The 27638-nt window shown below is 44.6% G+C and overlaps 1 protein-coding gene across 4 annotated transcripts in view; it reads right to left on the reverse strand.

Annotated features, from left to right (window-relative positions):
• Window positions 1-23578: 23578 nt before the first annotated feature.
• Window positions 23579-27638, reverse strand: part of ADAT3 (adenosine deaminase tRNA specific 3) — a 66534-nt gene continuing 62474 nt past the window's right edge. For all 4 annotated transcript variants that reach the window (XM_069652743.1, XM_069652741.1, XM_069652742.1 and 1 more), the window contains one exon: window positions 23579-24878. In XM_069652743.1, the coding sequence (XP_069508844.1) occupies window positions 23776-24873 (1098 nt within the window). In that variant the 5' untranslated portion in view covers window positions 24874-24878 and the 3' untranslated portion in view covers window positions 23579-23775. The remainder of the gene's footprint in view (window positions 24879-27638) is intronic.

The following is a 27638-nucleotide window of genomic DNA, read 5'->3' on the forward strand; positions in this document are numbered from 1 at the left end:
AGAATAATATGGTGGAAGAACAAGCAACCAACCTCGTGACCTGCCATCTTAGGATGCTAGCCACCTTTAGTAACCTTTTGTGGTAAATGCAAAAGTACACATGTAAAAGAACACTAGAACGGTTAAGAAAATATCACAGATGCCACCAGTTTGTCTCAGGCACATTGTCAAAGTAACCAAAAAGCAGTTTTATATAAGGACGGGTGGCAAGGGCGCTACTTTGGGTCCCAGCTGAAGTAAGTTCAAACAGTCCAAAGATGTTCTCCTCCTAGCGCGCTTTCATGCCTCAGCAAGCTTCAGGGAGGCTGATATAAATTACACAGCCTGCTGTAGCGGCCGTGTAGTTATGGTTAAGTTGCTCATCTCACAAGAAGAGCACTTTTTGGGCGGCTTATAACTTCGCTCCCCCTGGACGAATCCTCACCAAACCTTGCAAAAAAAGTATATATCCCGCTCTGAATTGTTTTGCTAGGTTTGGTGAGGTTTTGTCAAGGGGGCAAAGTTTTAGGGGGGTGGAGGGGAGGAGTCCCACATTTTTTTTTCCATAGATTGAATGGAGAAAAACTTTGCTCACGCCTACCGCCCAAACCGCTGGACGGATTTTCACCAAAATTGCGGCAGGAGCGGCAGCTTTGTCACGAAAGGGTGCTTTTGTAAATTTGGTGGAATTCCGTACAGTAGTTTTTCTTTTAAACAGGAAAAATGTAGGTCAAAAAAATTAGTGATATCTAGGTTCGGTCTGGGTTAGATATACCTTTGGTGACTGAGGTATAGCCTGTGGCCATAGGCAGTGGCCAGATTGTCCGGGTCATGGTATAAGGTCATCACCCAGACAATCTGGCTACTGGCCATGACCGCGAGGGATGAAAAATGGTGTTAAAGTGGCCATGTCCACCTGGGACCGGCTATGTGATAATGTTATTCGAAAGTAGGATAGTTTTGAAAGGGAAGAAAATGTGCTTATGGATATATGGTTATAGGGTTCTGACTTTGGATTCTGCAGGCTGCCATGGAAAGGGAAGAGGGGCTCTGTACTGAGCCCTGCCTTCTTTTTTCATGGTGGCCATCTTGGAAAAGGATTTTCCTTCCTACAGTGGGACGCTGCAGTAGTCCCACTGTAGGGAGAAAAATAAATGTATTAGCACCCCGGATTCCCGCCTTGGGAACCAGAGGTGCTACTGGCCTGTATCCCCCATTGCAGGGGCTGCAATGGAGGATAATGGTACGGAGCCCTCGTTATTTATTTATAACACACCGAAGCCCGCGGGCATCAGAGCGCACACAGACACACTTTGCTTGGGCCGATAACTTGGGCTGCCGGGCCGTTATCCCCCCGTTTCAGTCCCTGGAACAGGGGATGAACGCCACATTATTCCCATTAGCATAACACAAAATGCTAATGGAAATGTTGTAAAAACGTATTGAGTCCATGTATGGTCATGTGACACTGTCCGAAAGGACCACAGTGGCGTTCACAGATGTCGACGGAAGTAAAAACAGTGGAAAAAAGTATAGAAGTATTAAAAAATGATGCTAGAAAGTGGGAAATGGCAGAGTTTTAAGGTGAAAAGTAAATTGGACAAAAGCGTTGCTATATTGGGGTAAGTATGATATTAGTAAGTTGTAGGAAAATAGCATGCACTGGTAAAAACCCATGGAATTCTCTGAAAATAAATTTGTTAAAGGGACGTTCTGGTTAAGTTGCATCAATAAAAACCTATACAATTCAATGAAAATCTTTGTTAAAAGGGACTTTATGGTTAAGTTGCACTAATACAAACCTATGAAATTTAATGAAAAGACTAAGGCTAACACCCAGGACATCAATGATGACATCACAAATGTCACTGATGATATCACATGTGAAATTAATTTTGATGAAGTCCCTACAAGAGGTTGTGTTTATAATGTTGATAACAAGATGTCAGGGGTGATTGTGTATAGCATTAAAGTTCATCTTCATGTATACAAATTAATTGTGCTTGAGGCCTGCCTATTGCCCCATGTATGTGCACCATGAGAGACCAACCCCTAAGGAAAGTACTTTAAGAACATATGACAAGGTTAACTTCTAGATATACAGCACCTTTTGAATTTTCATATTCTGACTGTCAGTGAACAAAACCTCCTAGCCTAGATATTTCAGTGAACAAAAATAAGTGGGCCAGATATGTGATGTCATCAGTGATGTCATCAATGTCCTGGGTGTTAGTCTTAGCAGTGCATGGTGGTGGCGTGAGTTATGGTTGCTTAACTTCCCATAACTGGCAAATTTTTTCGGTTTTTCGATTTTACCTGTAACCAGAACGACCCTGTAACAACGTTTTCCCATTGCATTTCATAGGTTTTTATTAGTGCAACTTAACCATAACGTCCCCTTTTTCATTGAAAATATATATATGTGATACAACTATCCGAAAAGCACTTAATTGTAAGGCGAGGTGTACAGTTGAATGAATGCAAAAATTCATAGTCTCCCTCAGTATTGACAGTCCTCGAGACTAGTCAGTTTCTCCATAAGAGCAAAACGGACAACTGAGGTAAAGCAGGCGGCTTTCTGTACCTACAGAAAGTCAGGACAGGGTTCAAAACAAAGGGCACGGGGGGGGGGGGGTCGCATAGAAATTATTAGAGTGAACGGTGCAAAAAGAAAATCTTTGTAAATTACAATTGTGTGCTTTGATTTGATAACATAGGCACCAACATTACATTTCATGACAGAAAGGCATTGCATCGCAAAAGCATATTAGTCTTGGTCTTACCAATACCTTCAGTGTAATGATGTAGGTTGCGGTGTGGTGTCAGCTGCCAGCTGTGGTTAATCGTCATCAATAAAAAAAGTTTTTAAAAACGGGAATGGGTGCATTTTTCTTTCTTCATCAAAAATACCATCAGGTCATACTTTCGTTTTTGGTCTTCTCCTAACAGAACAGCCAGTCTCACAAACCGCTTTCCTTCATCAGGAAAACAGATTAACTTTATCAGCTAAGGGTTCCTCAGAGGTGGCTACTACCCTCTTGGCTTTTTCAGGGAAACATTTCTTAAAGGCTTTCACTCACCCCTTAGCTTTGCCAGGCAAGCATTCCCCAGACTTCCACAAGTCTCTCAGCTTTGCAGGTTCTTCGTGGACATTACATGATTCTTAGCTTTGTCAGGCACTGTTACAGTTGCCTTCAGCCCACAAGACCAACAGCGTGGAAAGGATCCAGAAGAGCAGGAAGCTGGTGTTTTCAGTTGCTACTGAATGGACATCTTGCCAACTGTTCCATTTCCTCTGCTTCCCAATATACTCCATCCTCTACATGCCCTTCCTAAACTTTGTCTGAAGGCTTCCCGTTGGTACAGCTATTCTACCCCTCTTCTCTTCTGGTCCCGATTGGCCTTGGGACTTTCCAAACTGCCTCTTTACCCCACAATTACTTCAACTGTTTAACTTGTAATGTAAGTTTGGGGTGGGAATAAGGTTAAAAAATGTTTGGCAATCATGTTGCCTTTCATTGCCAGGATCGAGCCAGGGATTACATCCTCAGTAAAGAAAAAAAAAGCTTTCAACCTCATTAGGACTACGGCAGTGGGGTAATTACATTACTGCTGAATTACCACCCCGCCGCACTATGAGTTCGGAGGTAACATGGGAGCATAAATCTCAGTAAATTCTGCTGAAATCCGCACAGAGTCCTATGGACTCCAATAATAGTGACTTACACCACCCTACCACCACTTGTAATCCTGGTGTATATCCAAGTAGTGGTAACACTAAATTGGTTGGCAGTGTTTTGGCACATTTACTGCTGGAATACCACCCAACTCGTAATGAGGCCCATTGTCTGCCAAATTAGTTCTTTCTCACATTATTCTGAATTTTGCCATACTGCCATGTGGTCAATACGCCACCATTGATGAAAAGTAATTGGACATTCCTTCAAGTTTGTTTTCCTGCAGAAGGGCGTTTTGTGACATGGTGCTAAGTATTTGTCCTGCCAAATTATATCATGGCCTACTGGGAGGCAGAGTGGCGTTGTGATTAGGTGTGTTAGGGCGGGGTCTTTGGGGAGTTGCTAGGGAAGCATCATCCAAGTTGAAAGATCTGCATTCACGTGTATAATAAATATATTAGCACCATCAGGAGATTGGCAGGCTTCAGAAGAGGAATGATTAGCTGAGTGGAAAGCATTATAGCAAGACAAAGCGCGACACAACAGTATCACCCAATGACGGAGTAGATTTCAGGATAACTCTTGCATTTTCCCCCAGAAGTATGACGGCAGCCTTCTGTGGGCAGAGAACAAGATGCAACAAAATAAAGGAGTGTATTTCCAAGGAAATAATGTGACTTTTTTTTTTTACTTTTTAATACTTGACAATACAACGTAAGAGCGAGCAGTATACAATGCTTGACAGTCATAGATCTTTCGAATACAGTTTGAGTACAGCAATAACAAACAGGTGGGCCGGGTGTAGCATGTAAAGACATAATCACTGTATCGGTTGAGCAGATGATACAGAGGATGCATCGTTATCCTTCGCTGAGGTGGAAGCAATATGGGAACGGAACTGGGTCCAGACATTCCTGGGCTTAGACTGTAGTGGCTGCTGATCAGACCAGGCTTCTTCAGTGTCCGAGGCCCAGGTCACGGCCCTGAGCCATTATGCATGTGGTGGCGCTCCTGGGCGGAGCCAATGTAGTAAAATACAGCGATTAGCATGTAGAGCCCCATCAGTTTTTTAGAGTTACGGCCCAGCCCAGGAAAGTTATGAAAAAGGCACAGCAGTGGAGACGGGGTGACAGCAAAATCAAGAATTTCAGATACAGTAGTACAGATCTCTTCCCAGAACTGGGTCAAGCATGGGCAAGACCAAATCATATGTATGTATGTTGAGTTTTCAGACCCACACTCTGGGCATCTGGGGGAGTGGTCCTGTGACATGTGATGTAAGCTGATTGGAGTGTAGTGGCACCAATGCAGTACTTTTAATTCTCGCTTTAAGCTGATTCAATTTAATGACACATCATCGGTACGTGCACACATACAATTCCAGCACTGGTCTGATATTTCCTCCCCCGATCCTCTGCACGAGAGCGTTCGAGTTTATCAAACCGAGGAGTGGCTTTGTCTTGCAATGTAGCATATAGTCTAGATACCTTCCACTTGGTGAAGTTGACGTGTAGAATTTCAGCTAGTATAGAGTCATCAGGGGTATAGTGGGGAAATTAGGGTATCTTTGCTTAAGAAATCATCGAGGGCCAGAATATTGGACCCAAACGGATGTTTTCCGACGTAAGGTTTCAGGCAGGTCTGGCCACTCAAGGAAGTTGCCTTGATCAAAGATGTCCTGGATGCTTTCATAACCTGCGGAAGCCCAGTGATGTACTATAGACAAGGGAATAGAGGGATCTTCGGGGAGGAAGTTCCAGAGAGGCAGGGTGCCGTGAAAGGGGTAAGGGACTCCAGTTAATTTCCATATTTTGGAGAGTGCCAGGGAACTACTGCCTACAGGGTCCAGTGAGTCGTGCCCAAGGTGTAGGGGAGAGAGAACCAAGGATCTAATATCGCGTCCCTTGACTAATAATGTACCTTCTTACGATTGGACAGTGGTACATTTACAATAATGGTTTGTACAAGATTATTTACAAGGAGGCCAGATAACAAATGCTCCACTGTATCATCTAAGTTATGAAGTGATATGATAATGTATGTATGTACAATGTAACGCCTAAAGTAATGTCGTAGGAATCAGACAGAGGACTCACATTTCTTTAATAGCAGCAATGCAGAGTGAACTCGGGAACATAAAACACACACCCCCAACAATGTGCTACCCCTCCACCTTATCAGCAACTTTTACGTTTTCAGTACATTAACATCAATGCAACTAACAGAAGATTCTATGAACTCACTAAGGAGGATGCCACTCCTTTCAATTAGTACAAGGGGATTCTATGTGGATCGGGGATACCCAAGGTCATGTCTCCTGTCTTGAAGAGATACCAACACAGATGTGTCACCATAATACAATTAGGCTAACATTCTTCCATCATCATGTGTTTGTAGCAGCTTGTTATCTTTATGGCTGGATATGCTTTTGGTGGTGTAGGCAGTTATGAATAAGTGTGCTAGTAAATATGGTATTAATGCACAAAGTTTCATTTCTCGATCCTGACTCCAAGCATATACTTCAAAGCAGAGGGCTTTCTAAGCAACTCAAAACTGGTTGCCGAGTATAAAGGCCTGATGTTTCCTGAATCAACATACTCTTCTCGGGTTCATTTCAATTCACTTACAACAATGACATTTCCCATTAACATCCTTTAACTAGTCATTTAAATGTATCTGCATTTTTCTTCCACAGTAATGCAATGAGGGAGTACAGCATTTGTCGATAGGAGAATGCGATAGGGAAAATAGCATGATTGGTAAGGGAAAAAGTGTTGTGTAAGGGAGGAGGTTGTTGAGGATCTGAGATGGGTGAGGTTCTCTGTGGGTAAAGTCTCACAAGGTTCTCTGTGGGTAAAGTCTCACAACTGGATGTGTAAGTACCCTGGTTTAGGTCATTCCTGAATGTAAGGAAGTCAGGTTGAATGCATTTGCCAGTTAGGTGAGAGTTTCAGAGAGGTGGTGCCATTATAGAAAAACATGTTTCAGCAAATCTTGCTGTCCTATAACGGTTTCACAGAATTGTGCCATAAAGAGACATTAGATGAACATAGCGATATAGAACACCAACTTAGCTTGAAGGAATGTGTGCTGTACCCTGTTGACAGCACAGTGGGTAATGCATAGGGCCCTAAAGGTATCCGAGTGACAGATAGAAAACAGATGCAGGGTATGCAGCACTGGGTCACTTAGCCACAGGTTCAATAATACCTTGGTAGCTGTTTTCCATAGCCAATGGAGCTCGAATAAGAGGTAGGCTAGGGAGTCCAAGGACAGTCTGTTTGTTCAGTCCAGGTACAAGAGTATTATGGCCATCACAGAAGGTCCTTTCTTTGGGAATGGCAGAAATAGGAACATGTACCTCAGACTTCTCAGATGGTAGAACAAGGGTATGACCACGATGTTAACAGACAATGAGAGTAGAAGGTCCATGGAAACCACTATGCATTTCACCGATTTGGTGGGGCCAGGGCAGAGGATAGGGGAACCAGGGAAGTAAGAGCCACATAGCAGGATTGCAATCTTACCTGGGACGAGGAGCATGTGATTTTGGATCATCCATCGGTTGTTTGCTTGGGGAGAGGAAACTAGCATGGGGGGAGGTGGATTCACACCGAGGAGTTTGAAGACCTTCAGCACAACGTTGGTCATCTGTGTAATTGTAGCAGGCCAGTTCCAAGAAATAAATTAGTACAGAATATGGGCATGGTTAATGTTCAAGGGCAGGAGGGAGAGGAAGTAAGTTTTGATTTTGGTTGAGATTTTGAGTAAAAGGGAATTGGTGTAGAAAGCCTCCAACCCATCTAGAAGTACTCATGCCACTGCTCCTTTAGCATTTCACTGTTTCTTCCGGTTATCCCAGATGGCATAAGGTCAGTTTTGATTCCTCTGCAAGGCCTGAAATCTGCTTGAGCTGGTCCCATGGTGCTACCCTATTGGTGAATTGGGAGGCTGTCTGCAAGATTGGCCGGTTTAGTAGCAAAGCTGCAGTTGGCAGTGGCTCCATTGTTATTCAGCTAAGTGGGAGCTGGGTTGATTTCTTCAGGAATTACATGGCAAAATATCCTGAGCCCAGTAGGAAGGACAATCCATGAAGAGAAGGAGCATTTGAGGTTTGTGTTGACCGCCCTTGCAGCAGGTCTGGCAGAGGGACATTTCTTAAATAGTGACAATGTGCAGAGGTCTGCAGGGCCCGTCTGAGGATACCAGCTACAGGACGTATGAGACATCGCAGCTTGAAGGAGGGGAAAGGTCTGGCATTAGAAGGAGTGGAGGGGCATGAAAAAGCAAGCCAGAAAGAAGGTGGTGGTGGTGGATGTAATTGTGTATACTCAGGGTGTGATTTATCATCTAGTTGAAGTACCTCAAACAGACAGTCAAGGAGCAAATTTGTGTTTGGTGCAGTGTTTCGTAACACAACACACCCTATAATTACAGCAACAATGTACCTCGGTTTAACTAGAATGAACTTGCATAAAACTTTGCTGTCTCTCAAGCATTTAACTTTGCAGTTTTCCTCATAAACAAGTTCCTTCACACCCTTTCACAGTTTCATCATTCAGGGTTTGAGAGGTATTATTTAATGCACACTTTCAAAAAGGTGTCAATTCACTTTGAGTTCATGCCCTGAAGAAAAATACTCCCCAGTGCACTGTCACTTCAGGAAACTTGTGACTACAAATGTACTTTTGCCAAATCCTGAATACACTTGATTCGATCAATAGGTTGTACCACCCAATGGGGCGATATGTAACCCACGTTTATGCTCTGAGTCAGAAGCATGATTTTGAGGTCTAGCATCACAGTTCTGTTCATGGTTTCTGATCTCTGAGTAACACTACTTTCCATAAACGTTTTAATCTCGGCTGATGCACAATGTGTCTGACCTGAATACTGGCGGTGGCGAATCACTCACATCAAATCACTTAGTTGTCGTTCACCCTGCTCTGCCAAAATATGTGCTATGTTAATAGCATACAATAATTCATTGGCTCTACATGCATTTATAACTTTTTTTATGTTGCGTCTAAAAAGAATTTTTGTTTTTTATTTAAAAAATTAGCTCCCAATTTAAGTGTCTGGATTGCGTTAGAAAGCACCAAGGAAATATCGTGTTCTTTTTGAATTCATGACCCGGCGTGTGCATATTATGATCTCTGAAGAAGTGCGCCAAAAGACGAGCAAGACGCTTAATGCAAAGATTGTTGGGTTGCTTTTTAACACTGTAATACAGCTTTTTGTACCACTTTGCCTAGCTCACAGGCTATGTGTTTCTCAACAATGTGGGCGTTTGGGGACTGGCCTTCTTTGTGTGGTGGCGGTAGTATCGTGTTGGCTCAAATCTGACTGCACCACACCGGTACTCATAAAGGTGTTAGCTACATTTCAGAAGGAACACAGGAGCCCATGATTAGGGGTCAGAAATGAATGGAGGGAGCCTTTGTTTTGTTTCCGATGGCTCAGGGGGCCACTTTTGGACAGCTGCCTTCTTGTTGAATGCCACTTGATATCTTCAGTTCAATGGCAGTCAAGGTCGCAACTCGCTCTTTTCTCACATCAATCCAAGCACTTCTAGTGGCACAAAAGAGCAGCTTGTACAAATTTCGCACTTATAATCAGAAACAGTACTTCACATGAGTTCATGGACATAAGTTTGCTTTTCCTGAATCTGCTTTTTATTTTAGTTTCATAGAACTTTGTGGCACATTTCAACAATGAAGAAAAGTGACTTCCTGTAGCATTTTGATTTGCTTACAATGTCGGAGTTGCCTCAAACTAAATTTGAAATGTAACCACTTTAAATATTGTTGGTTGCACAGATATAAATATATATACATAAGCATGGTCAAAAACACATATGGTGCGTCTATTAAGGCTCATTTCAAAATGGGAGGAGTGGAAAATGAAATTGTAAAAATTCCAACTCCTGTTCTTGTGTGTGCATTTCCAAGGTGTAGGAGGGCAGCTAAGCACAGTTTGCATCTTCAGTTTGCTTTCCTCCTCCATCTTGGGAGAGCACCCGGCTTTACGCCTGCATGAGATTTTCATGCAGGCGTAAAAGCAGCGGATTCTAACGAAGTGCACTTTGCCTGAGCACCTGCTAAAGACCAGGTGGAATCCATTATGAAATGCTGCCTACAAAGCGTAATTCGCAGGTGGCGTTTTATCTCACACAAATTGGAGAGTAAAAGTGAAGAGCTAAGGCGATTTCACCTTCATTTACTCTTCACATTCACACCCCACTTTGTAAGTCTTCAAAGTTGCATGCAGGGGACCAGCAACACGTAAGTGCAGGCATTGGTTACAGCCCGCATGCTAATAGCATTTTATACAAAATGATCCACATTGTGTCAGGAGTGTATAACATAGGAGTGTGCAAAGGTTTTCATCTGCCGTTGGAATTGTGAGAATTGCAAGACAATGAAGTTTCCCATTTTTTTGATCATGCCAGCAGTGAAGAAAGACCTGGTTTTGAACCACTTTTTATTATTAGCTGAAATCTCCCCCAGTTGCCTTTGTCGACACCAACTCGTGTTTAGTGAGCAGTCCATGGCTTGTTGCACACACCCGCGTATCATGCAATTAAACCTATCCACATTCCATTGCTCTCTGAATAATATACAGATGAAAATGTCCAACTGAAATCCTACTCATACAGTACTTTTGCATTAACTAAGATGAAAACTGGTCTAGTGTCCCTCGCAGCGAGTTCAGGATGACCTTCACTTTCCAATATGCTTCCAGGAACCCTAATTCTCAACATCGTTATGTTTTCTACCACCACTTCTTCTGGCAACCCAGTATGATGGTTTAAATAATGCTAGGGCAAAAGCACATCCGCTCCGAACCTTACCCACAGACTTTGGGTACTGGGAATGGGGACCAAGGCATCTTGCAGACTTTTACTTATCACGATTGAAACAATGCCACCATAATCATGCACCATTGTCTCAATTTGACCATCAGTATGTGGCCGCCAGAATATTGTCCTCACCTTCTGGATGCATATTTCAGGTTACTGGCCAGGGATAAACGTCACTCACCCCCGATATGGATGCCAGTTCCCCACATGCACAAAGCACACCACATCTTACTCACCAATGCGTATAATGTAAAAATGAATAGGGGGGGGGGAATTGTGCCGCCTGTTCTTAGGCAGGATTTGGACTGAACGTCCTTTATAGGATAAATACATGGTTCTTACTCCTTAGTCTCTTGAGGGGTACCAATCTGAGTCTCCTCAGCAACCATCCCTTTCCACCGTCAGCTCATTCTTGCCCTCAAAGAAACTGATATACAGTGAATTCATAAAACAATACCTTGAACCGCCTTAAGGTCTGCATGTTTTCTAGCCACTCGGCCATCATAATATGGATCCGATCTCTGCACCATAAACATGCACATAGATCATCTTCGACTGCATCTTCCAGCTAGCTACCCAGTGGCATTATTGTCAATTCTGCAATACAATTCTTTTTTCCAGAAGGGGTCTGGTCTCACAATTAAAATCTAACAGCATTTGCCGAGCCAAGCTATTCTCTCAGTGTGGCACTTAACACACCACACGGGACAACACGTTTACCAAAGGTTAATGGTAAAAAATGACTTCCCATCCTACAAATACTGACTGAAAACGCCTACACCCCAAAAGGCCTAGAGTTCCCTTGGTATCACAGAGTAAGAAGATTGCAAAGCAAAGAATAGGTGTATACTTTGAGTCATCCAGTTGGGACTCACACATTTATTATACTAACATCTACAGTCAGACTGGCCGTTATAGCATCTTCTTTAGGTGTACACCCATCGTTTGTCAATGATGGACTAAACAGCTTAATTCTTTCATGAACATCTTAGAATTGTCCATCTCTTCCAATTTGCCAAACACAGCCTTCCTTCTGCAGACATGTGTCCTTACTCAACTTCCATAGACCAGAATATCATCCTAAAATATTCCTGGCAATTCTGCCAATGTGTCACATTAGCCTCTGGAATTCTGTGGTCACAGACTAATGACCAAAAGGCATGCTCAGTTAATGGCGCATACTAAACTGTGTCATAAATATGGTAAGATGCGTATTAAAGAAGATCGGATACTATTCGGAAGATAGGTAATGGCAGTGGGTAGCTACTTAATTCTTGTTTAAATCGCTTAGGTCAATGCAACTCTAACATTTCAGTTTGCATTCCAACTACAACAGTAAACGTTTACCCTGATGCTTCCTCTGGCTCAATAACCTCCTCCACAATCAATCTGTCACAGTATCTTTTAAATTCTTTTATCCAAGATGTGGGAATAACCCTCACACGATGCAGTGCAGATTGAACAACCTACTTCAATAGTATCCTGTGAGAGTAACCCTTCAATGTACCAATTCCTTGTGTGAAGGAACAAACTGCTACTTTCAAAGTACTATTTCTTCGCCTAGCACCACCCAGGACGGCTACTTGCTAATTAGATACAATTAATTCATATTTTATAACGCCATTAATACCCAAGACCAGTCTCTAAGCATGGGACCAGGATTTGAACCTGGTCTTGCTTCCAAGACGCATTGCCCCCGAGTTATGCATGGAAAGCTTGATGAATGAAAAACACCACATTCAGTGCTTAAGGCATGACCCCGATTACAGCTTGTATAGTATCAAGCGCAGTGCAGCAACAGCAGCTTCCCGTTACTTGCACATGGAACGCTGGCGATTGTGGTCTCCTTATGTGTGGAGCGTGCCGTCCTTGGTCTGGATCACTCTGCTTTTAGGCATGCACGACCAAGCCACAAACACAGACTATGGTGTTTTACATGCATCAAGATTTCCACACATTGGATTCTTTCCTTGAAATTCCCAAACGACTATGTTTCGATTATTGTATAAGAGTCCTGAAGAAGAGCCAAGCTCCAAACAAGTGTAGGCTCAGCAGCTACAGTTGTCATCTGCATCAAATTATTCCTTTTGAGAGACTGTACCGTTTTTAAACTTGAACACAGTTGTGTAATCATTATCATACTTTGCAACTTCAGATGTTTCAATAGAATATAGCTTATCAGTGTTCACTACAGAGTAATTTCAGGGAAGGCGCTGTTAGAAACCAGGATCTCATTTCGTGTGTTTTCAATAATTGAGTCACGTAAGGGAAGCGTCTCAAACACTTGGCTTCACTGCGACATCTCACTCTACATTCCTAGCAACTAGCACATTGATTGAGGTAAGTTTCCCCGAAAACGTTTTTGCTACTTGATACTAAATTCCAGCTGAAATCACAGGTGTACAACTGGGAATGGAGAGGATGACTTAATGGGAAAGGAGGACACACCTGGGTACCACAGATTGAGCAGGGGTACTGAACCCGGGTGGATATCAAGTTCAGGAAAGTCATAAATGGGACCTGTGGGGAAAGATGCCCTTCTCTCTTATGCGTCCCTGTGTTGTGAGGATCACTCCCCCCCCCCCCACTTAAACTAGCTGGGCTCTCACCAGCCAGTCAGCTGATTTAACCAGACTCCTCACTGGAATACCCCCCTACTAGAAAATGCAACTTGGTCTGTTGAACGTTTCAAATCTGTTTTAGTAATAAAATATCAGAAAACATTCTCTCATTAATAGCCAAACAAATTATTGGGCCGAAGTACTCAATGCCTCCGCTCCTTTAAGATTAAGGCAATGCTTTTCAAAATGACATTTCAAAACCGCTATTTAAGAGCAGAATCAGGTTAGCCCTTTCGCCAATGAATACAAAGATACATTCAATAGTCATTAACCAGCAGCATTCCCTGCTACCCAGACGGCGGTCAGGCTTTCTCAAACAATATCAAAACAACATATATGCCGTTAATGTATACTGCACCCACTTTTAACAGGCCTTCACTCTACAGGTCTTCCACAATGCCCATAATAGGTGTTGTCCTTCCCTGTTGAGTACAGCTTCTCCACTGCAATTTCTCTTTCAGACATGCATTATTAATGTGGGGCTACTCTGTTCCCCGGTCACTTAGTACATCACCAGTATGCAGGGGTGGTAATTCATGGTAGAATACCACAGGCCCAGATGTGAGCCCAACAGGGGCGGTTGACATTGCTAGGTGAAATTCCCACCCTCCATGTTGCTAGAGTCCTACTAGATAATCTATAGGGGCCCTAATACCGCAGGCAGGCTTCATCCTTCTTGGTAATGGACAGTGGTTTCAGGCATTTTGTACTACTGGAAGCTGCTGAATGATGCCTCTGATCTCCTGTGTTGCCAGATGGCTCAGAAGCTTCATGTGTAGATCTGCACACCCTGACCACCTGCAAGCCTGGCTTTTCCCCTATGAATACCAGTGGTGTGGCTTGAACACCCTTTTCATTTGTCCAGCATCAGGACACCACACAGCAGTCTTTCAGACAACCACCCCTTCGAATGTTTGGCTGCTGGGCCTGCCTTGAGATTCCGTTCTCATTAACTCCTGGGAGACTGCATGTGCATGCAAAGTCTTGGCGTTTGTGACCTTAGTCTCAATTCCATTAGCCCTTCCTCCACACAGTCTTTGCATGGTACAGGTGGACTTTTTGCTTCTTATGCACAAAATAGCTTTTCATATGAGAGTTTGTCCAGGAATCGAATATCCAGCGGGATAGGTCTTTAACTAACCTCCTCGAAGCTTAGGAGTTTCCAGTTACCAGTTAGAACTCTGAACCACAATAAACTGTAGTGTTCTGGCAAAAGTCTGCATTGTCAGTCACAACTTATATGTCCAAATAACAAAGATTATGTCGGGTCCACCAACCGTACTTTCGTATACTGAGTGCAGATCTTCTAAACGTATAACTGATCAAACTTATTTAAAAAGGTTGAATAAGTTGCTTAAAAGAAAAAACACATAATACAATTAATATTTCCATAATTACATATAATCAATGGAACGCAAATAGAACAGTCAGTAAGTAGTGGATCCAAGTTTTGGCATATTGAAAGATCTAAGTTTACTTCGACTTGTGTGCCCTTCCTGATGTCAGGTCATTCCGAAATGTAGTTTATGCAAAATAACCTGAGGTTCAATAATTTGTCTTTGGCAGAGCGAGGAATGACGTGACAGTGGCAATGGAAGGCAAAGTACCACTCAGGACTGCAAGAAAGAGGATGTATATAAAATGATGGGCAAAAGGAGGCACAGACATCAAGAGTGAATGTAAAGCATACCATGCGTACACACACTGCAATGGATTCTGTATGCGTTTCCCCAATTACCTTGCCCTCATGAAACCATGTTTAAATGACCTTGCAGTCGTCCAAACAGGACTATTTCCACTGGCTCTGCATTTTGGCCTCAGAATGGGTGGTGAACGCTTAGCAAAATAAATATTACGTGGCTCTAGGGAGAAAAGTACAAATCATGAACAAAATAAGGCAGCTCAAGTAAAGCTAGAGACTATAATGTCTAGCTGTATACATGCTTAACAAGGACTGTAGATTAAGTCCATCTCTGCCCCCGGTACAACTACAGAGGGACCCCTGTTTTAGCAGGGGCTGGCCAGGCTATGCTAGAAAAAGCTACTTGTGTCGTTCATGCGTGTGGATGGGTGCTGAGAAGGATAGGGGTGGCGTCGGCGCTAGTGCCTCGTTAGGTGTTCAGCGTGCCAGGATTTAAGATACAACTGCGCCACATTCTGCTTTCAAGAGGTGTTGAGGCATAGGTAGGCAGAGAATTTATGTAAATCAGCACAGCCGGATTGTTGTCGCAGTCCTGGTTGTATACTGATGTGTGTGGTTCGCCGTGCCTGCGGCCAGTGGAGTGATGTATTTATACGTACCACTGGCGTCAATTTGAGGTACTTCGATGTTAGGGCTCCTGCTAATTTATTTGGCTTCTTCCATTGGTTCTTGCTGCTGTTATAGAGACGGTTAGCTGCATTCTATGTCCCAACTAGTCACCACAGGAGGCCAGAATTATATGTGGGTTAGGTCGACTGCATTGGAGGTGTCATGGGTTCAATCGCACCACTGTGCCTCTACTAGTATTGCGATTAGCCAGTTTTCGGTCCGTTTGCCTGGTGCAGTCGTTCATCAATCAGGGGCAATTGCCTATGAGAGTGCTGTGAATCCGCTAGTGGCAAATGAGGCACGGCAGGGTCGTGTTAGGTGTGAGTATGTGATCCGGGCCACCGCAATGGACATGGTCAGGTGTTTTGTGCAACAACAAAAAAGGTTGGAAGCTCCACGAACGCAGCAGGCCCCGCCTGGGGAGAGCAGTTAATATACTTCAGGATTATGGGGTTTTCAGGATAGAGCAGTAAAAAGCCAGGGTTGAGGGTTTTGAAAGAGAAGAAGAGTGTGGGGAAACCTATTGCAGTACATGGGTATGTTGCTACAGTCTATCCCCTCAAAGTGTGTTCTCTAGCAGTACAGCACACGAGCCTAAATTAGTAGTACAGTTAGTGTGTTCGAAAAACGTGTAACCTGGAGCAGCGCCTGCACCCAGACAGCGGATCCATTTTATTCCACTGGCAAGTATACTTGAATGTAGTGCAGTTCCTTGCCATATCAGAGCACATTTACTGGTGCATAATACGGGGAGCAAATTAACCCAGCTGCCAATCAACTTTTTCCCCTACTAGAAACGCAAATGCAGGAAACAAAGTGTTTGGCAGGGGACAGACACGAAGCAGCTAGCCTCGCATTTAGGGAGAGTGTATACATCTGCCATAATGCAGAGGTTGAGAGGACCATTAACAGGTGCGAGTGAAGTCTGTGTGAAAAAATGAGAGCATTGTACAGAGGTGCAGTTTGCCTTTAGGTATATCAGCAGTGGGTAATGTCTGGGGGGCGGCTCATTAAGATATAGGGTATTGTATAGCATCACAAGGTGTATCACATGTCAGCCAATATTACAAAAGTGGATACGTTCTGTCCAATCCCATGGAGACCCCGTGTTGAAACAAAAGTGCTTACAGACTTGTTGCACAGCAGGGATTTGAAACAAGAGGTTGAGTAATCGAGAACTAGCCAGGGATTCTCTTACTTTGTACCAACACACAAATCTCCTCTCGGGCCTCTTCAACACATACTAGATAACATTCCTTACTCAAGAATGGGACAGCAGGCTAGTGATTTGATGGCATATGATGCCTCCTAACGAGACTATACACAAAAACAGACTGCTTGCATTATAAACAACCACGCCAACCATAGCCCCCCCCCCTCCTCACTCTCCTCCCAAAGTCTTAATTCATAGGATTTCAGCCCAGCACAGTAAGGTTGTGAAAAATGTAAGGAAACATGCAGTTGTGGGACTAGCCATTTTATACATTGGGGCTATGTGCTGCATTAGGGTTTGTCATTTCTGGGGTTTTTCACATTGGGGCTGGATCTCTACTCCTGTTTCCTGCAGAACAGCACACTCTCAGTGGTCAGTTTCTTGTGCCAGCTGAGGCAACTGCAGTGTGACATGTAACCCTGTAGAGGGCTGTGCTCTATGGTGGCTCACACCCTCCCAGGTGTAGTGGCGTATTGGAATGTAGTATTTTGACTGGTGGTTCTGACAGATCTGTAAGGATATGAGAATAGGCTGAATGTTAAAAGGTATTTGTACCGCGCACCGTCACCAACGGAGTTGGTCCCCAGGCGCTCTGGCGGATCTGCAAGCGAGAAGGTGGGATGGGTTAGTAGGTGAAGCGGGAGTAGGATAGTGAGAGGAGTGGGGTTCTGTTGGCAACTTCAACTCGTTATACACCGGGTGCTGAGCTTTGGTGCGAGCATCAGATCAATGTCAGTCCTGGTGTGCTGTTGGTGAGGCTTATGTGTTGTTGCAGTGTTGTGCAGTGCGTCCGGGTTGTTGTGCGAGAGATGGTTGTGTGAGATCTTTGAGTGAGATAAATCTTCAGAAATGCTGAGTTTTTTGTTAGTGGGTTATATGAAGTTTAACATGCTAACATTCCGAACTCTGGCAGAGTGTGGCGCTCGCTAATCCTCCCAATCTCATTAGGATGGGCAAAGGGGTTACGCCTGGCAGGGTTTTAGGTTTGTGTTAGGCGCTCCCTGTGCTGTTATAACATGCTCTGTAAGTGTTCTAATTCTGATGGAGTGAGTGTTGTGGGTTGGGTTTCAGTTGGTGTGATCCGCTCCCCGTTCTATCCTAGCAAGCTCTGTAGGTGTTCTAGTGCCGATGGATTGGTTAATGTGGGTTGGCTGTCTATTCTCCTCTTTGGGTGTTGGAGCAGGTTGTGGTCTCCTCTTACAAACTTTCTATCAAAATGTGTCTGCTGGGGGTTTGGATATGGAACGGCCGGGAGGCAGTGGATGAGTCATTTAAGGGCTTTCGTCTCTGTCTGAGGATGCGATCAGTCTAATGACTAGGTTTGTGGTATTTCCCAGGACGAGTTTAATTCCCAAACTCCGGGGGCATCCCTCCCTTACATCTGAGCGGGAAGCCCCAAAAACATTTGTATTGCTCACGGATCAGCATTTCTGGCATTCCATTTTACAATTAGATAGGAATATTGTACCTTTGGTACAAAGTGTATGGACTTGTAGGGATTGATAGCCATTATATAATGTTGGTGCACATAGACCTTTATTTTTAATCTGGCACCTAGACTCGGCATTGTAAATAAATGTGCTCCAAGTGTTTTGTAGTGGAGTGGAGCCCAGACCTTTTGTCGTTTCTACAGCAGAGATCAGGTGACCAGGAACAGAGGAAGCTAAAAAAAACCAGCCTTCTCGCAGTGCGAGCGCAGAACGTGCTCCGAGTGTTTGGGTGTACTGTGGCAAGGAGGCTTTCAATGATGGGTCTCAGGCACCGGACGGCTCCTCCCGCTCCCAAGGTTCGCATCGGACGAGAGTGGCTTCCGTGGAAACAAACAACATTGTACAAATAATAGCAACGCTGCTCTGTGGGGAGTACCCATGGCCAGCACAATTAGTTAACTCACTAAAAAGAGCGTTTTTCAAACCTATAAGGGAAAATCAAGCATTCCCCTCCCCTCACTCCCCTCTTGAACTGCCTGTAAAATACCTGCATAAACTCTTAGCGGCCGAGGGGAGGGGTATTAGGTTTGGCTTGAGGTGAAGTTGAAAGGATTGGTGCCTCAGTGGATACTAACAATTATCACTGAATGCAGCCCGGCATTACAAGCACGATAAATGTAAACATCTCCAAGTCTACAGTCTGTCAAAGAGAAAACGGAAGGCACAAGAGGTTCACTATTGTTATTGTGTAAACCTATTGTAAACGACTAGGTCAATACAGTTGACGGTGGACTGCTCCTCCTCGCAGTAAAGGAACAAGGGTGTGGCAAAATAGGTAATCAACCTACTATCTACGTAGTGCAGCGTTGACAGAGGACCTAAGAGCACCAGAGTGGGACTGCTCAGTAGTGGGGAACGAAGCTCAGATTTTGGGGGGTTCCCAAACTTCACGATCTCCCCAAAGATCGGTCAGGGGGGGTCATGGTGAGTGCACAAGTTCACACTCATGAACACTTTCTGGAGGGGGGGGGGTAAGGTGAAAGCAAATCCACAGGTATATTGGCCCCAGATCAGTTGCTGGCATCGAATCTTGAATATACCCTCACAGCCACGATTATCAAAAAGAAAATCATTGTCATTGGTACAAAGAGGAGGTGCTGAAGTCTGGGAGATAAAGACCCCACTAAGGCAACTGGTGGAGACCCCTGCTCCTCTGAGATGGATATTGACCTAGAAGGTGGCTCACTTTTGGGGGAAGTTATCCCTTGAAGGGGCCCCACACATAGTAACAGCCTGTACTACAAATAGACCTTTACACAGGACTTCAAGTAGAGCTCAATTTTCCATCTTTACACCGAGGTCAGCACAGGACATATATGATCCCACAAGACGGCATAACCAGGAGAGACTTCACTCGAACCACCAATGAATGATGCAACTCTCCCAGCAATAATAGTTAACGTATTTGAAATGCTTAAAGGGGACTCGCTCAGAAATTCTAATGGAACTCACAAAGGCAATGTGCCAGTGTGAGACTTCGATGGTGGGCCTCAGTAAAGTTTTGAATACCTCAATCTTGCCCACATTGAAGGAAGAGGCCTTAAGGCAGAGTCTCAAGACTAGCCTGATCCAGGGAGCCTTAAGTGAGGCAAAGATAGAAAGTGCTGAGCTTCAGAGAGCGGTGATTAGAGAGCAGTGATCAATCAGTTAAATTCTATTGAAAAAATGAGTGGCCTAACAAACGAAGAAGAGGCTGCATTTGGTGGCAGGATGGGCAAGCCTTTCAATGAAACTCCCTGTCGAGTGTGTTGGAGTTTAGACGCAAGGCCCATGCAGCTGATGATATTTGCACTGCACTCCCGTGCAAAGAAGTAGCCCGGGAGTGTCAAAGTGCCCCTGTAGAGGACCACGTGGAGATTGGTAGGTCCAGAAGCACACAAAGAACAAAAGAAGAGCAAAGAGAGAAGGAAGAACCGAAGCAGGAGACTGGAGTCTTGGCCCATGGAGGGGTGAAATAAAAAAAAAAAAATAAAACAAAGAGCAAGAAAATCAAAGAACAAGGGCAATACTACCCACATTAATGCCCCGCCAGATCCCGGTTCAGTTGATCAGGTATATCCAGAATAATATGTGGAACCTGCAGCCACAGCAGGGAGGCAGGTCCAGGGAAAAAGTCACGCTACAGTCGACGCAGTAAACAACCATCAAGGAAGAAGGAAAGTAGGCGTGCGGGGGACCCGATGGTGCCCAGACAGACAAAAGGGGTGTAGGACCCCTCTAACCATCAGGCTATTGAAAACTCCTTTGCTGACAAAGTTGCACCCAAACCAATAAAAAAGGCTAATTTTCCTACAAGGGAAAAAAAGGCCTTCAGAGCTGGCTGGAAATTCAAGTAGGGGGCCCGTTACGACAAACCTTAGACCGGTGAAATGGGCTCCTATTTTTCTTCACGGTAAAACATCATGTAAGCAGGTTGAGTCGAGTAATCCACGGGATCTGGGGAGCAGAAGGTACCCCATTGGGAACACTCAGGAAGAGGCAAATGGCTCCTTTCGCAATCCCCCAGACTTTAGTTAAAGTGCTACTTAAAGGCCGTGGAACACAAGTCCCTGAATCATGGAGTAATTTTGTCTGTCTTGAAGAGAATTCCAGACTTGTATCTATTCTCCTCTGAGGATAGTGAGTTTTTTTCCACTTCCCCTTGGAAGATAATGTCATGCTAGCTGAGTTGGGCCAAATGCTATTCTGACAGCTTCCAAAGAACTTGAGAAAGATGGCCTGGAGGTCTATGCAGCTTTCCCAGATAAGGAACTACGTGCCAGTTCGAGGAGGTCAGAGGAAAGAAAGGGGTTGGAAATGTCCTGCAGTTAACTGACACAGAGGGTAGAAAAGGGCCACTATATCAGCAGAATTAACCACAAGTGAAGGCATGGGCTTTACTCCCCTGTGGGGGAGTGGGGGGGGGGCCACGACGGGGGTGAAGTACAGAGGGGACGGAACACAACTAAATGGCAGGCTTCAAAGGGTGAGAGAGTGGACTCCGACACCGTTTCGTCAAATAGGTGCAGTCCCTTGTGCTTCCGGAAGTTTCTCAACCATAGATCCTCCCCCTGAAAGAATGATAAGCGCCCAGGACGCAAGCATGCCTTTGCGGAGGAGACATGGGCCAGGAAGCGGTCCCTGAGCAAGGCAGTGAGGGACTTTGTGGGGTGGGGCAAGGTCTGGAGCCAGTGGGCTATAAAGCGAAAGTGGATTGCCTCAAGAACTAGAAATTAGTCCCGGGGGCGGAGAGCTCTCAGTTTCTATCTTTTTGTAGAGTCAATGCTCGGGGCATTGAATAACAATAACTCGCGATCGCTCTCCTTGACTTTGAGAGCAAAATATTTGCAGGATTGTTGTTGAGGGAGATAGAGGAATGGGCCAGGGAAAAAAAGATCCTATCAAGGTTTCAGACAGGTTTTCATGGTGGACGGCATTGAAGCACAGTAGTGGCAATTTTAAAATGTTTAAAATCCTGGTCGGGGGTTCCTGTGCTACATGGTGCATGGGTCAACCTCTCAAAAGCTTTTGACATGGTAAACAGGGATCGCCTTTGGTAAAAACTGGATTCTTGGGGGGGGGGCCCCCAAAAACCTCTTTTGGCTATGCTGGCAAGTCTGCATGAAAATATGACACCGAGGATCAGGCTGGATGCCAGGGCAGCCTGTCCAATCCAGTGGTAGTTGAGAGGAGAGTGAGAAAGGGGTGTATGGTGCCCCCCCCCCAGCTTTTAAACCTCTATTTGGCAGGTTTGGGGGTTGCACTAGACAAGTCGCATTAGCCAACCCGAAGATAGACTTTCAGCCGGTCAGATGGATGGCTTATGCAGACGACATTGTCCTCCTCGATAATACAGCTGTTGGCCTGCAGCGCCTTTTGAACTCATTAGGGTGGGGGGGAGGAGGAGAGGGGGGGATCTACGCAAAAGATAATGACCCATTGCTAAACCCAGAGGAATCAAAAGTACTGGTATTCAAACAACCAGTTAGACAAGTGGCAGATTATATGTGGACTCTGGGAGATCATATGATTCCTGTAATAAAAGACGAGTTATATCTGGGATTTACAATATATCCCTCGCCAAGAATAAGCCAATTGGGAATGGACTAAGGCTTCCCAATTAACATCACCAAGGAGGAATTTTGTGAACTTTTCCATATCCCCATTGATCCATTTTTATATTGCCAAGGTGGTAACTGTTAATCTCTATGGCCCAGAGATGAAACCATTGGCCTGGGACATGAATTGGCCAAGACTGGAAGGCAGGATATGGAAGAAGGTTTTCTGCTTGCCCCAGAGCCTGATAATGGCAAGTCTGAGATATGAGTTAGGTCTCAGATCTCTTCGGTCCTTTGCAGAATGAAGGATCGTATCCCTATATCAGCTGATTAGAGTACCTCAGGCTGACTCTGAGGGCCATCAAGATGCATTTAGAGCAACGTTCATCAACATTTCTGTCCAAGTTGAGGTTGCTCATCTCTAGGGTATTGGCAGAATGCGACAGTGACTTGGATACCCTCTTGCTTAACCCGATGAGGGTAAAGAAAGCTATCATCCAATCAGATTAGATTTGCACGATCTAAAGCATGCGCAAGCTGACATTAGCCAAATCACTGTCCGTGTTTGATTAAAAAAGGCGTTTTTTCTTATTTGAGGTACTTTCCCAGCTGGAAGAGGAGACCAGTATTTAAGAGTTCGTCTAAATCTGATCCATACATGTGAAGTGCTGTCTTGTCGGGGTCGAAGTGATTAAGTAAAAAAAAAAGCTGTCCCGACAGGGAGGTTGCTCGCCTGCAGTTCTTAAGAGATGCACTGTTGGAATGTAGGGTTACCTGGGAGGTGAGGTACTTCCTACAGTTTGTGGAAAATTAAGATAGATTGTCATTTGACATGTTTTGAGATAGGTTAATAACTGGACAAGAGACTTCATTGACCATGTCCAGTGTTTGCAGGAGTGTGGCCTTGTGTATTCCTAAATCCTTTGAGAGATTTTTGTTGGGTATTTATGACCAAAAATGTGAGATCATTTTACCAAAGAAGTGTGATAATTAATGTTTAAGTATTTTCTTGTTTGACCTATGTATTTTTGTAACTGAAGAGTCGTTACGCAGCTGTACCACAATTAAAAAAAAAGTTAGTGCACCTAGACCTTTATTTTTAATATGGCACCTAGACTCTGCATTGTAAATAAAATTGTTTTTACAAACTGTTTTTTGGTTCTTGTTACTTGAATTTACACGAGTGTGTGAATGTCTAAGGATCCAGCGAGTTTTTCCCCTCACAATGAAATCATTCTGTGTAATAAAAGTAAGGAACTGCAAAGGTAGATCATGCCTCATTGCAATATTTAGTATGTTGTATACTATGGTGCTAAATACAGTGCTCCAACACCTGAATGTGGCCTTGACTTACTAGAGACAGTTGCACACACAAACAACGAAGCAGCTTTTCTGGAACAATTTAATGCAAAACATTTACTCTATTAAACAACACAGAAGGAGGTTGTGGAAGAACATAAGGCACAGTTGGACAGCATATGGAAACTATAGTTTGTGATCAAAGTTTGCTCTTTTATGCACTACTCGCAAAAGGGGAGGGAGAAGGTGGTTGATGTTATTGGGGCTCCTCAGTCCAAGTGAAGGGTTAATGTATCTGCTGACACTCAATTTCAAGCGCTCTGCATTGATCCTCTAGGATCCCTCTGAAAACTTCAAAACGGTGGTTTAAGTCTTTCCTAGAATGGATTCTGTACTTAGATCCAAGCGCCCCATCAGGTGATGGGGCACCATAGAAAACCCGCTGGATTCTTGAGTGCAGGAGAGCCATTGCACACATCACACATGGCTCTCGGGTAACATACAAATCATATCCAGTGCATATGTAAGGGAGCCCCTCCTCAATGTTTATAGGAGCACTGGGGGAGTCCCGAGAAATCACTGATTTGCATTCATTTTCTATGACTGATGAAAAGAATTTACAGCCTGGGTATAATTCATAGTTGTACACTCCTCCACCCTGCGTATGCGACACCAAGTCGATTCCAACCATTGAGGCATGAAGCAGTGGGTTAGGGCCTCTCCTACAATCATGACCCACAGTGACTACTTCATCTTTGCTTGAATTGACAATGACAGCCCCCACTGCCTTCATACCTACTGCAGCCCCACATCTTGCTGCTTGGATAGCTTGTTCCATGTACTGTTGCATCTTGGCTTTCTCCTCCTTGGCAAAGAGCTGCCCATCAAGGGCTTTCGACACCATCTTGTTCTCATGAAAAGATGTAGGCCAGTGAGCACTGGCTTCTCTAAACTGAGGCCTGGTCAGTGGGGCCCTGCAGGAAACATGAACAACAAAAGGCTCTCCAAGGTTAGAGCAATTAACCTGATCGTTAGGAAAAATGTCAGACAAAGATGGTAGCCCATCGCTTTTCTGCACAGAGCTTGCGAGACAGAGAAGTATTTCCAAGTCATGTGGACAAGCGTCATCCTTGCATGGACGTACCCTTCGAAGATGCTGGAGACCAGGCAGAGGATAGAAGGATGACACTTCTTTTACAAGGCGAGAGGTGTCTTTCTTGCAGAGAACAGGAGCGGCATAAGCTTGCAAAAGAGGCACGCTCTGCGATTCCTCGTCAGAGAGCACAGGCAGGATTTCCCATGAAAAGCATTCTGAATCAGACGATCTGCGACGCTTACATCTTGGCTCAGTCGGAACATATTCCTCATCTTGGGAAGGTGGCATCTTGACTGGGGAAAAAAGTAGACATTTATCATAATTAAAAACAAGCACCCAACAGAGAACATCAAGTAGGTTTATCCTTTTGCTAGCAAGGGCATGCAAAGCTTTGTTTCCTTTCTTCACTCTTGAACTCACTCCGAACTTTCATTGCTCACCGCCACTAATCAATCCATAACTGTATGGCTACACACGGTCTGCTACTTGGCTGCCAGGAAGTGATGATTTACTTCCCTGTGTCCACTTCCTCTAGGAGAGGGGTCTGAAACCTGAAGCTCTACAGATGCTTTGGACTACAATTCCCATCACCCCTCACCATTGACAATGCTGTCCCAGGCTAATGGGAGTTATAGTACAAAACATCTGAAGGGCCAAAGGTTGCAGACAACTGCTCTAGGACAAACAGACGCAGCGTCCTTCCTTAATTGAACAGCAGCAGCTATCACTGCCCATTAACAAATACAACATCTACACACTGCCAAAATCCTCAAACCTCTACTGCTTTGCAAGCTTGACTATTCCTTCTGCCCCCCCTTAACAAAACCCTAAATTCTAACACCTGCGCCCTATTCAACATTCCCCTCTCCACGGCCCTCACAACAAGTATCCGATATCTGTATTGCAACCCACATGTTCCCCAGCATAGTTAGTCTCTAGCTACCCGTCCTCGGGTCTCAAAACCACTACCTCAATCTTCAAAATACCACTTGTGACACCTCTCGACTCCATTCCATTGTCTCTCCAGCTCTGCGCAACGGGATACTCTCCCTCTGAGATCAGATCAATCATCAACGTACACATCTTCAAACAATACGTAAAACAGTACTTTATTCAGTGTGGTGAAAATGCCTCCATGGTTCCAACCGTGTTGAAGATGGTCCATGCATAGTCAGTCTCGCTTTCTGATGAGCACCTACTATGCATTGATATATACCAGGCGTAAGGTTCTTCACTAATTCAAAAGGGGCTGGGATCTAGCAGTCAATTATACTTTTTACAGAGGAGTAAACATAACAAATATTTACATACAAAAAGGCAACAGCCACATGAAAGCTGGTGTACTGCCAAAAAGATTTTTAAAGTGAATGTATACGAAATCCCATGTGTGCCAAAGGAAACACAGTCCAGACTATTTTAAGTACTTCCGTATGGGAAAGGGGGCGTGAGTAGTACAGCCCTGATCTGGACGTAGACTCGGAGACGCCCACACACCCCACCTGATCAGAAACACAGAAATGTAGCGCCTCACTTCAAGACAGCGATGCCAATTAACCAACCCAATAACAACCTTACCCTGTGCATATACCTCTCAAATTCTAACCAAACACAACCACTCACCTACAACACAACAATCTGCACAAACTTCACTACACTGCAACAACAAAACAAAGCACACATAGACCCACACAACAGCACACAATGTCTCCCGACAGTATAACACCTCAAGCCCAGCCAACGGAATTCCGGGCTGAGGCCGCCAACAGCACATCACTGCTCTCTTGCACTTCTCCAGCTGATCCCTGCTAACTCCACCCACCCCTCCCTTTTTTCAGAGCCGCCAGGGGACCACTCTGGTGGTGATAAAAATATCCTTTAACATCTTTTCCCCCCTTGCACATTGCATTCCGCCCGACCCTTTTATGGCTTCCCTAAAACAGGGATCCCTCTGTGGTCAAGACACTAATGTAACAATTCATGGAAACTCTGACTCTGAAGAGATAACTTGACAAGACACTAGAAGAAAACATGCTGCCCTTTTCTACCATTTGTATTAGCGGGTGGCTGAGACTTAGTCTTTCGAACATCTACATCAAATAGAAGAGACCTATGTAAAGGTGTTCCCCGCGCAGACACTCCTAATCCCCAAAGAGATAAACATGCACCTAGACAGCTCTCCCAGGGAAATGGGCATTTCACCATATGCACACCTCCACAACAGTGACTACACTCCCACATCACCCAGGAGATAGATCCCTGCCCCGAGAAAGTAGTACTCCCGAAACACCCCCTCCCCCCCAACCTTCAGAGGAAGGTGCCAACACCTCTCCCCTTCCACAGACAGAAATGCCCACTCTCAAGTCTCACCCGAAGAAAGGGCCACATCACCCATAAATGCCACCCTAAAGAGTCAGATACGCCTCAGAACTGAGAAAAGCTTGGTGGAAGCCAAGCAGTTGGTGTGTGTTAGGTTGTGTGTATTGTTAGTTTCTGTTGCATCCACTCCTCAACAGAGAGTACACTCCCACACCACACAGGAGATACATTCCTGCCCCGAAAAAGTAGAACTCCTTATATGCCCCCCCGCCTTCAGACAGAAGGCCACTCCCCTTCCACAGACAGAAAAGCCCATTCTCATGTCTCCCCCAAAGACAGGGGCCCTTCACTCATCAAACCGCCACCCTAGAGTTTTGTACGCTACAGGAAAAGCTTGGAGGAAGGGTTAGGTTGTGTGCATTGTTCCTTTCTATTGTATCTGGCTGCCTTAGATGGTGTGGTTAAGCTATGATCCCGTTCCACTACGAACAACTCAGCCTCAGCAATTATTTCAGTTCTTTATTTCCATAGCAGTGACAATTTAGTTTACTGAAAGCCAGAGCAGAAGACAATCGGAGGGTGTGAGCAGTCCCAGGAAAAAGGAGCCGCAGTGCAGGCCTACTTATATGGTTATTTTTTAAGAGCCGCCCATGACCTGCCAATGTTCCCTCCACCCTTTAACAGACATTTATTTTTGGCCACCCTTCAGGCCCCACATGTTGCAGCTTCTGTAGTGC

Source organism: Ambystoma mexicanum, chromosome 3p, assembly GCF_040938575.1.
Source record: "Ambystoma mexicanum isolate Mex_15411 chromosome 3p, UKY_AmexF1_1, whole genome shotgun sequence".
Classification (NCBI taxonomy): Eukaryota; Metazoa; Chordata; class Amphibia; order Caudata; family Ambystomatidae; genus Ambystoma; species Ambystoma mexicanum.